This window comes from Poecilia mexicana, unplaced genomic scaffold (genome assembly GCF_051168715.1).
Source record: "Poecilia mexicana isolate PSO_F unplaced genomic scaffold, ASM5116871v1 scaffold_23, whole genome shotgun sequence".
Taxonomy (NCBI): Eukaryota; Metazoa; Chordata; class Actinopteri; order Cyprinodontiformes; family Poeciliidae; genus Poecilia; species Poecilia mexicana.
This window is the reverse complement of record NW_028263392.1, coordinates 20,988,859-21,000,345: the sequence shown is the minus strand read 5'-3', so window position 1 is coordinate 21,000,345 and position 11,487 is coordinate 20,988,859. Positions and strand designations below refer to the sequence as shown.

The window sequence follows — 11,487 nt, the reverse complement described above, 5'->3', positions numbered from 1 at the left end:
GGAGTCCTGGTTCTGGTACCAGCGGGCCCTCCAGGGTAACAACAAACACATTTCATCTTTAAAAGGAGCTGAAAAATCTTTGCCTAACGAGCATCAGAACCGTTTGGGTCAGAACCCATCAGCTGGTTCAGGTCTAGTTCACCTGAAGGAGTTTCACTGAAGCAGAGCAGCTGACCGAGCAGCTGAGCCGGGTTTCATCTGGTTCTGCTGCTCTTCAGGGGAAAAGAGATCAGATACATGGAGGTTCTGGTTCTGGGTCGGGTCGAGTCTCCCTCAGTTTAATGTTTACCAAATGTTGAGCAGAGCAGCAGAACGGCGCCAAGTTTCACTGAGACACACTGGAATAGAACCAGAGACCTGAACTACGACCTCTGTCTCTGACTTTAATCCTGGATGTTGTTTCTACTGAACAGAACCAGAATCTTCTCTGGGTTTAAAGTTTCTAAACTAACGACCCGTTGTCTCCTCAGGAAATCCCCTCAGTGTTTGTTAGTCTAAATATTTAAAGAAAACTGATCAGAAACTCAAACCTAGCTCAGATGTCTCCCTCTGGTGGCCATTTCACGATACTGCAGCTCCAAACTCACCAATGGATCCGCTGCGCCCCCTGCAGCCTGAAGGCTGAATAAACTCAGGTGTGGTTTTATATTGACACAAAGTGCAGGAAATGTTTTGCATTTAATTTAAATGTTTGTTATTTTTCAGTCAAATCACTGAAACTAAACCAGAGATGCAAGTTGTTGGTTTGGATCCTGGTTCTGATTTCCTACAAACCGAATCGTCGCCTCCTGGAGAGAAAAGAGTCTGAAAACTCAGAAAAATTTTTAATAAATAAAAATAAACTTTAAACTGACGTCCATCAGTCCGGAGGCGCCTCAGAGTCTAGGACCTACAACCAATCAGAGCCTCAGGTGTCATCAGAGAAGACTTGGCCCAGGATGGCGAGCCGAGCGCCGAACGGCTGAACGGGGCATGAGAGAGGGGGCGGGGCCTTCTTCTCTCCAGGCTTCAGAGCGATGCTTTCTGATTGGCTGGGGGGAGGGTCCTCAGTCTGAGCGGCGGGCCGCTCTGATTGGCCGGCGGGCCGCTCTGATTGGCCGGCGGGCCGCTCTGATTGGCCGGCGGGCCGCTCTGATTGGCCGGCGGGCCGCTCTGATTGGCCGGCGGGCCGCTCTGATTGGCCGGCGGGCACCGTCAGCCCCAGCAGCAGGTGCTGCAGCTCGCGGCGCTCCTGCGCATGGCGGCTGCAGCAGTGCAGCGCCGCTGGGTCCAGAGGATGAGCCTCGGTGTTGAAGATGAATCCCCCCGCCCCCAGAACACACTGGCCGCTGGCTCCGCCTCCCTCCCACGACCCGTCTCCCTCCATCCCCCCGCCATGCAGGAAGTGGGAGGGGTCAAAGAGCAGGTACAGGTATTTGATGGTTTCAGCCAGGAAGAACGACTCCATCCTGTTATCCAGCTGGTGATCCCGGAGATCTTTGACCTGCAGAGGACGAGGAGCAGACTGAGCCTTCATCACCTCACTCACAGGTCAGGTGACCTGCTGACTCACAGGTCAGGTGACTCACGCTGGCATAGCCGCACGGCGTCTTGGCGATGCGTTCGATGGACTCCACGGCGTCCAGGCCGAACTGCAGGTAGGTGTGATCACCTGTGGCTCTGAACAGGTACATGGCGCTCTCCATCAGCTCTGGAATGGACACATTTTCTTTATTAAAGTTCCTGAAAATGACAACGAGTGAAAGACGTCCAGCTTTCTGATGGTTGGCGGAGGAGAAATCCAGAATCGGATCAGAAGAAGGTTCATTATTGGGGGGGGACCATAAACAGGGACATTTTTAAGAGCAATTTGGGGGGGGGGGGGCAAAGTTACAGTAAAATGTGGTTTAAATTTTTGTGTTTTCAAGCTGAACCATCAAAAATGTCTAGGAACTAGCAATGAATAACCAATAAACGACCTGTTCAGACCCAAGAAGTCAAACTAAGATTTAAATGTTGCTCAGATATGAGTTTGATTCATCTAATCTCTGCTACACCTTTAAAAAAAACTTAAGGCTCTAAATAAAAACAAGTTTTAATAAGTAACTTCACTGACTAAAATTCCTCATAATATTGATTTATTGCAGAAGTTCTCAATACAAGTCATGTGTTATTTAAATTGTAACTTAAGTTGCTTTAAAATTTGATTGTTTTTTTTTTTTTTTTCATTTTAAAACCTTTAAATATGTAGAAATTGAATATTTGGGAAGTATCATAACTTAAACTTAAAGATCAGAACCAGAGTTTTCTAGAACAATATTCAGATTTTATTTTGTTTTACTGTTGGCTGCAGTCGCCCCTCTGCTCTCGGCTCCCATACTGAGCTGTTGACTAATGCTAATGCTCTCAGTGGGTCTCACCTGGTCTCAGTGGGTCTCGCCTGGTCTCAGTGGGTCTCGCCTGGTCTCAGTGGGTCTCACCTGGTCTCAGTGGGTCTCACCTGGTCTCAGTGGGTCTCGCCTGGTCTCAGTGGGTCTCGCCTGGTCTCAGTGGGTCTCGCCTGGTCTCAGTGGGTCTCGCCTGGTCTCAGTGGGTCTCGCCTGGTCTCAGTGGGTCTCGCCTGGTCTCAGTGGGTCTCGCCTGGTCTCAGTGGGTCTCGCCTGGTCTCAGAGGGTCTCACCTGGTCTCAGAGGGTCTCGCCTGGTCTCAGTGGGTCTCGCCTGGTCTCAGAGGGTCTCGCCTGGTCTCAGAGGGTCTCGCCTGGTCTCAGAGGGTCTCACCTGGTCTCAGAGGGTCTCGCCTGGTCTCAGTGGGTCTCGCCTGGTCTCAGAGGGTCTCGCCTGGTCTCGGTGGGTCTCGCCTGGTCTCGGTGGGTCTCGCCTGGTCTCGGTGGGTCTCGCCTGGTCTCGGTGGGTCTCGCCTGGTCTCAGAGGGTCTCGCCTGGTCTCGGTGGGTCTCGCCTGGTCTCAGAGGGTCTCGCCTGGTCTCGGTGGGTCTCGCCTGGTCTCGGTGGGTCTCGCCTGGTCTCAGTGGGTCTCGCCTGGTCTCAGTGGGTCTCGCCTGGTCTCAGTGGGTCTCGCCTGGTCTCAGTGGGTCTCGCCTGGTCTCAGTGGGTCTCGCCTGGTCTCAGTGGGTCTCGCCTGGTCTCAGAGGGTCTCCCCTGGTCTCAGAGGGTCTCGCCTGGTCTCAGTGGGTCTCGCCTGGTCTCAGTGGGTCTCGCCTGGTCTCAGAGGGTCTCGCCTGGTCTCAGAGGGTCTCGCCTGGTCTCAGTGGGTCTCGCCTGGTCTCAGTGGGTCTCGCCTGGTCTCAGTGGGTCTCGCCTGGTCTCAGTGGGTCTCGCCTGGTCTCAGTGGGTCTCGCCTGGTCTCAGTGGGTCTCGCCTGGTCTCAGTGGGTCTCGCCTGGTCTCAGTGGGTCTCGCCTGGTCTCAGTGGGTCTCACCTGGTCTCAGTGGGTACCCCTCTCTCTTGTCCACTGTGTATCCCTGCGTGATGCTGTAGAACTCCGGCAGGCCTCCAAACTGCCTCCACACAGAGTAATAGTTCTGGAAGGTTCTGGCGGCGCTGTCCAGGTTCCCCAGCAGAGACTGAAACACAGACGACCAGATGAACGCTCGGTTCGCCGCCCGACCTGACGGTCCAGGTGTGCTGTACCTGCAGGCCGGGCCAGAAGGCCTCCAGGCTCTGGAACACCGGCATGGTGACGCTTCCTTTGTGCATCTGGACCCACAGGTACCAGTCATCGAAACGCGTGTAGTTCTGGATGGCCTGATCGTATGCTGAGGAAACACCACGACACGGTGAGGGTCTACTGTGGTGGGCAGCGCTAACGCTAAAGCTAACTGTGCTAACCAAAAAATAACTGTGCTAACTAAAAAGCTAGCTGCGCCAACTCTAAAGCTATCTGTCCTAACTAAGCAGCTAGCAGCGCTAACCATTAGCTGAAGCGCTAAACAAAAAAATGAGTTCCACTGCCGGTGGATTAGCAGAAGCGTTCTGGTTTCTGTTGGAGCTTCACCTCGGAACATGTTGAGAAGCTCCTGGTCCTGCAGCATGATGGCTCCTTTCACAAGATACTCAAAGTACGAGTCGACGCCGGCGCCGATGCCGGCGTCCTGGGCCACCCACTTCCTGGTCACGATGTCGATGTGGTTCCCCACCTGGATGGGCAGAAACAGGTCTGTCCAAACTGTTCCCGATTCTTGGTTTGGATTCGGTTGCGTTTGGTTACCAGTCCGATGTCAGATCTGGTGCTCCACAGGGCGGTCAGAGCGCGCCGCGCCGCGCTCTCGAACGTCGGGTCTCCGGTGAGGCGGCTCAGCGCGGCAAACTCCAGGATGAAGGTTCCCACGCCGGCGGTGCAGGTGACCGGCGTCTCGCTGGGACTGACACCTCGCAGCAGGTTCACAGTGCCGTACGGCATCCCGGTAGGCGTATCGAACGCTGTGGACAGTCAGGTCAAAGGTCAGCGGCACCTCTCCCACCACAGGAGGAAACCCATAGACATAAGAGTAGACCCCGCATTGGCCGCTCCGGCGCAGGAAATACGGCGGCCATCTTGGAGCGGTATACCCTCCTACTTTGCTCAACCAAAACAGCAGAAGATGCCTCAGCACTGAGGGATATTGTTGTTCGGATCGATGGATTATTGATGTGAGGGCTCCACAGACAACATTTCACAAGTAAGATGGACATATTATTGTGTATATATTGTGATTAGAATATTACTTTACTGTATTTATGTCCACCGGTGAGATACCAGCTAATATTAGCTACAGTGCTTGGTGTAATACGGGTTCAGCCCCGCTATGAAGGCTGACTGAGATTCTGTTAATCTAAAACAATTAATTATTCTCTAACATTGACTTAGATTATCTGACACAAGGGCCTATATTAGAAATGAAACAATATAACACATATTATAAAACTTATATTATGTGTTATAACATTCACCGGCAAAGTTTACACAGGTGGTAAAGACTATTATTTATATTCTTTCACTCTGTCAAAAGTAAGATACATCCTAAATCTTCAGTTTTTGTTTTGAAAGTTTCCTAAAGACACGATGTGAGGAAGAAGAGGGAGAAATCTATAAAGAGAGACGGATTCACTGCAGGATGAATCTCACATCGGATTTTGGACTCGTCGGCTGAAAAACATAAACATATATATATATAAAATATCATGTCTCAGTAAAAGATGTATTCTTTGAAAATCTACCGTTTCTGAAATTCAAGAGTTCGCAATCCAAAAAAAAGCCCCAAAAAGCCCTCTGTCTGTCCATGGTCGTGTATATATATATATATATATATATCCGTATATATATATATATCCGTATATCCGTATATATATATATATCCGTATATCCGTATATATATATATATCCGTATATCCGTATATATATATATATATATATATATATATATATATATATATATATATATATATATATATATATATATATAGTTGGCCTATTGGCCAACTATCGGCCAATAGGCCGATAGTTGGCTTTGCATAGTTGGCTCCTAGTCGGCTCCTTGTAGACCACACAGTCGCCCGAGACTGCAAAACCCGACACACCAACCTGTGCACCGCTTGGATTGATTACAAGAAAGCCTATGACTCAATGCCACACACCTGGATCATTGAATGCTTAGAGATGTACAACATCAATAGGACTCTAAGAGCCTTCATCGCAAACTCGATGGGGCTGTGGAAAACCACCCTTGAAGCCAACTGCAAACCGCTTGCACAAGTGTCCATCAAATGTGGCATATACCAAGGAGATGCTCTGTCCCCACTGCTGTTCTGCATAGGCCTGAACCCCCTCAGCCAAATCATCAACAAGACTGGCTACGGATACCGACTTAAGAATGGGGCCACAATCAGTCACCTCCTCTACATGGATGACATCAAGCTGTACGCCAAGAGCGAGCGAGACATCGACTCACTGATCCACACCACCAGGATCTACAGCACTGACATTGGGATGTCATTCGGACTAGAGAAATGTGGCCGGATGGTTACAAAGAGAGGGAAGGTCGTCCACACAGAAGGGGTCTCACTCCCAGAAGGAACAATAGCAGACATAGAGCACAGCTACAAGTACCTGGGAATACCACATGCAAATGGCAACCTCGATGAGGTCACAAGGAAAGGAGCCACAGCCAAATACCTCCAACGAATAAGGCAAGTCCTGAGAAGCCAGCTCAATGGCAAGAACAAGATCCGTGCAATAAACAGCTATGCCTTACCAGTAATCAGATACCCTGCCGGAATAATTAGCTGGCCAATGGAAGAGATGAAGGCCACGGATGTTAAGACTCGGAAGCTACTAACCATGCATGGAGGGTTCCACCCCAAATCCAGCACCCTGAGACTGTACACGAGCCGTAAGGAAGGAGGCAGAGGACTAGTGAGTGTGAGAGCCACTGTCCAGGATGAAACATCCAAGATCCATAAATACATCAAGGACAAAGCCTCAACGGACGATGTGCTCAGCGAATGTCTCAGGCAATGGGGAACAGAGGACGAGGTGCTGGAGGAACCATCATGGGAAGACAAGCCCCTACATGGGATGTACCACCGACAAATAACTGAAGTGGCTGATATCAGGAAATCCTACCAATGGCTGGAGAAAGCTGGACTCAAGGACAGCACGGAGGCCCTCATCCTGGCCGCCCAGGAACAGGCCCTAAACACCAGAGCAATAGAAGCTCAGATCTACCACACCAGACAAGACCCAAGGTGTAGGTTGTGCAAGGAGGCCTCTGAGACAGTCCAGCACATAACAGCAGGGTGCAAGATGCTGGCAGGGAAAGCGTACATGGAACGACATAACCAAGTGGTGGGCATAGTGTACAGGAACATCTGTGCAGAATATGGACTGGAAGCCCCGAGGTCAAAATGGGGGACACCCCCAAAGGTGGTGGAGAATGACCGAGCTAAGATCCTGTGGGACTTCCAGATCCAGACAGACAAGATGGTAATGTCGAACCAACCGGACATTGTGGTGGTGGATAAAGAACAGAGGAAAGCCGTTGTGGTGGATGTAGCAATACCAAGTGACCACAACATCAGGAAAAAGGAGCATGAGAAACTGGAGAAATACCAGGGCCTCAGAGAGGAACTGGAGAAGGCCTGGAAGGTGAAGACCACAGTGGTGCCTGTGGTCATCGGGGCCCTCGGGGCAGTCACCCCCAAACTGGAGCAGTGGCTCAAACAGATCCCAGGAACAACATCAGACATCTCAGTCCAGAAATGTGCAGTTCTAGGCACAGCCAAGATACTGCGCAGAACCCTCAAGCTCCCAGGCCTCTGGTAGAGGACCCGAGCTCAGAGGATGAAAGAGACCACCCACGGAGGGTGAGAGGGGAATTTTATATATATATATATATATATATATATATATATATATATATATATATATATATATATATATATATATATATATATATATATGTATGTACATATATATATATATATATATATATATATATATATATATATGTATGTACATACATATATATATATATATATATATATATGTATGTACATACATATAAACATGTATCAAATATATATTATTCATTATTAATCTTTATTTATTAGTGTTTGTATAGTTATATAAATATGTATTGATATTACTAAATAATTTATTAAATAAACTATGAACGGCTGTGTGCTTTGTAATATGCTCTTCATACATCGATATCAGAATATTCCATTCCTCTTCTATTGTTATAGCCACTAAGCATATTTAAATATGATGAACTATGTATTAAAAACATACTTAAAAAATACAATTGTTTATAAATGTTGCTTTGATAGATGTTTGAATATGGTTTACAGTAACAGAAAGTGTGTTATGATCGATTAAATGCGCTGATACGTCATTGTGCTGCTAAACACATAACGCTGAGTGGAGTGGTGGACCGCTCCAAGATGGCCGCCCTAAATCTCGTCAGCGACAATAGGCGAGAGCGGTCCATGAGGGTCTATCCTTATATTATGTACTTTCTGTCTTCTAAGAAAATACATTTGGATTTTGTTTCCTTACAAAACATTCAATTCGGTTTATCCATTAAAGAAAAAAATCTGGAATCTTTAGTCAATGTTCTGATTATCATAACAAAATATTATATCCATAAATGTCGTTATGCAAAATGCTCCCTCTCAATTAATGCTTTTAAAAATGAATTTTCTTCTTTTAAGAGTTGTCTAAAAAAGATGCAGAATTTAAATGCAGTCATATTTTATGAGTCAATGAAATATTTCTAGTCTGTTGCTCCTAACATGTCTTATTTTTTAATCCTTTTTATTTCATCATTTAATTACCTTTCTTTCATTTTTTCTGTTAATTTAGTTACCTTTAATAATAATTTGCTCTTGATCCTCTGAAATTAATGTGATTAACATTAGGAGTTGTGATCTGTAATATTTGTTTGTTTTGACACGTTGTGAGTTTTTGTCATTGTTATTTTTATATACTATTAAAAAAAATTCTTCTATTATGTCTATGGGCCAGACCTGATGACAAAGCCCAGCTTTTTCTGACTAAACATTCGGTCCGACCCGCTCTGGTTCCCTTCCTGTTCAGTCTGTCAAAGATCTTAAAATGAACATTTGGGACAAAAAATGTGGTTTAATTGACCAGTGGCACAATGCATTGTGGGATATGTTTACCTTACTTTACTTTAAATTATCTAAATTCATTTTTAAAGGTTTCTGAAACTCTTTTACCAAAGTGAGGTTCTATCAGAAGCCCGTTTGGACCGGTCTGGTACCTGGCAGCAGCTTGCGGGCTGCGTCCTCAGCCATCCGGAGCAGCGGACCGGAACAGGGCCATCCGGGCTCCAGCTCCATTCCGGCCCGACCCGCCAGCATGTGGGCCGACAACAGGCCGCCCACCACTACCAAAACACAGCAGGTCAGCTCTGGATCCGCCCATCAGAACCGGGCCGCGGGCCTCACCTCTGATGTTGGTTTCGAACACGGACGCGTTGACGTCGATGTCGAAGTCTACGGTGTCCTGGAGGAGCGACGCCACGCGCTGGAACTCCGTTCGGTTCCCCAGAACCTGCAGGAGGAGGGAAGCATTTCAGCTTCGGACCGGACCAGATGAGACCAGACCAGACTGGACCGGACCAGAACAGGTTTGGGTTCTCACCAGCAGTGTGTCCAGGGCGTCGATGAGAGTCAGAGAGAAACTGAACATAGAAACACAATTTTAAATAATTTAGTTTATTTTCTGCTGTTTAACAAATAAAAACAAATAAAACAGATAATTATGTAATAACTCATACACATTAAAGCTGCAGTAAGTTCTATAAAAATATTTTTAACATTTGTTGAAACTGACACCAAACTGAGACAATCTGTGAAAAAGATCGATCTCCTCTGCCCCGATGTTACAACCAGCCAATCAGAGCCAGGAGGCGGCTCTTAGCGCTGTCAATCAATGTTTGCTACTTGCAACTTGCACAGCCTGTTGAGAATGCTAAAGCTAGTTAGCATAGCCACAGAATACAGCAGATACAGTTTTCCTGTAACGGTCGTTTCTGTGCCATTTAGCAGCAAGTACATGAGGGTGACTGACAGTGCCAAGACTCCTGGCTCTGATTGGTTGTTTTGGTCGGGAAGTGCGTTTCTTCACCAGCAGCTCAGGGAGGAGATCCATCTTTTCACAGATTATCTATTTCACAAGAAAATGTCCCAACATGGAGAAAAAAATGTAAAAAACATTTTTATAAAAGATGCGTACTGAACCTTTAAGTCTATAACAATCTAATTATTCAGCAAATCAGGAGTAGATTTTACAATAAAATAAATCTGATTCTTTACAGGGAAACCCAGGCGTTGTGGGCGTGGCCTCACCTGCCCCAGGTGTCATGTCCGTCGCAGGTGAGTGGGCGGAGCTCATCGTAGGGGAAGGCGTTGTTCAGGTAGCTGTTGTAGGCGTGGTAGAACATGGACTTGATGCGCTGCCTGCAGGTTACAGTCAACACGGATCAGAACCGGAGGGTGTAGATCTACAGCTGCTAGAAGCTGCAGGGTGTAGATCTACAGCTGCTAGAAGCTGCAGGGTGTAGATCTACAGCTGCTAGAAGCTGCAGGGTGTAGATCTACAGCTGCTAGAAGCTGCATGGTGTAGATCTACAGCTGCTAGAAGCTGCATGGTGTAGATCTACAGCTGCTAGAAGCTGCATGGTGTAGATCTACAGTTGCTAGAAGCTGCATGGTGTAGATCTACAGTTGCTAGAAGCTGCATGGTGTAGATCTACAGCTGATAGAAGCTGCAGGGTGTAGATCTACAGCTGATAGAAGCTGCATGGTGTAGATCTACAGTTGCTAGAAGCTGGACACATCAAACAGGATGAAATTACAAACACTGAAACTTCTACACATCACACGCTAACGGACAAATACAAACAATATTTACAAGAGATATTTGATAAAAATATTTTTATTATTACCAATTAAACATTTTTATACACAATTATTTATGTTATACATGTTTTTACTATACATTATTATACAATATACATTTTATACATTATTGTTAAGATAATGATGTTTTTAGCCTAGCTTGATCTTTTTAAGCTAGCCTGATGGTTTCATACTGGGAGAGGAAGCTGGAGGACTCAGAAAACCATACCAGCAGAAAGGAGCTGGGATTCAAACCTCCGACTCTGACACTGCAGCAGCTGCTCCATGCAGCTGCCATCCGATACCAGAACCAGAACCAGGGGAGACGGAAATCGGCTCTGGTCCTGGACCAACACCTGTCCTGCTCACCTGACAGCCGCCATCTGCTCCTCTGAGAACTGACGAGCCGCCGCGTCGCTCAGCGCGCACAGCAGCAGCAGCGCCGCGCAGACGGGAGCGCGCATGGACCCGGACGGACAGGTGGACAGACAGGTGGACACGGAGACAGAAAGTCCAACAACGACCAGAAGATCAGGACAACTGGTGCTGTCAGGAAACAGGAAGTGGCGCCTTCGCATACGTCATCTTTGTGCGCTGACGCGTGTTGAAACGCTTCCACACGTCAACAAGCCGCCATATTGTGAAGGGCAAAAAGCCATAAATGGAGAGTTTATGTTCAAAGCGGGGTTCTGCTCAGGGATTATGAGCAGTAAATATCCTACCTGAAGCAGAGAACTGTCTTCACTTTGATCAAAGAACTGTTCTAACAGTTCAGACAAAACAAAACGTCACAAAACATTTAGATAAACAATCTAAAACCGGTCGGCTCATTTTTTATTTTCTCTTCAGGAAATCATTTAAGATTCAAAAAACATTTTTCTACGTGTGCAAATCAAGATTTCTGATAACTAAACTTTACCAGCGTCTCATTTCACAATTTTAATTTTCATAGCAATTAACAGTAATATTTTAGTTTATTCTCTCACCAACATTTTAGTGAGAGAGAAAAAAATCACTTTTAAATCATAATTTATCATATATTTATAGCTGAGAGTTCCAAACTAAATATTATGTTTCTTAAT

At 46.6% G+C, this 11,487-nt stretch overlaps 1 protein-coding gene across 3 annotated transcripts; it reads right to left on the bottom strand.

The window, feature by feature from the left end:
- Positions 1-659: 659 nt before the first annotated feature.
- Positions 660-11,001, bottom strand: edem2 (ER degradation enhancer, mannosidase alpha-like 2). Of its 3 annotated transcripts, none has more exons than XM_088003282.1 (11): positions 10,775-11,001; positions 9,854-9,964; positions 9,147-9,186; positions 8,951-9,056; positions 8,764-8,889; positions 4,209-4,420; positions 3,996-4,137; positions 3,632-3,756; positions 3,420-3,564; positions 1,569-1,690; positions 660-1,483 (listed from the first exon to the last, which is right to left on the bottom strand). In XM_088003282.1, the coding sequence occupies exons 1-11, from the start codon at positions 10,981-10,983 to the stop codon at positions 908-910; spliced, it is 1,914 nt and encodes a 637-aa protein (XP_087859408.1). In that variant the 5' UTR covers positions 10,984-11,001; the 3' UTR covers positions 660-907. The 3 variants fall into 3 exon arrangements, with proteins under 3 accessions (XP_087859408.1, XP_087859410.1, XP_087859409.1); XM_088003284.1 differs by lacking the exon at positions 10,775-11,001 and adding an exon at positions 10,635-10,767; XM_088003283.1 differs by lacking the exon at positions 8,764-8,889.
- Positions 11,002-11,487: the final 486 nt, after the last annotated feature.

What these genes read in the sequence shown, in the direction of transcription:
- edem2 (XM_088003282.1), bottom strand. Translation starts at nt 10,983, where the DNA reads ATGCGAAGGCGCCACTTCCTGTTTCCTGACAGCACCAGTTGTCCTGAT. An exon ending in GCTTCTCAACATGTTCCGAG is followed by an intron (nt 3,757 to 3,995) that starts GTGAAGCTCCAA and finishes GTGTTTCCTCAG; the next exon opens with CATACGATCAGGCCATCCAG. An exon ending in CGCCGTGCGGCTATGCCAGC is followed by an intron (nt 1,484 to 1,568) that starts GTGAGTCACCTG and finishes CGTCCTCTGCAG; the next exon opens with GTCAAAGATCTCCGGGATCA.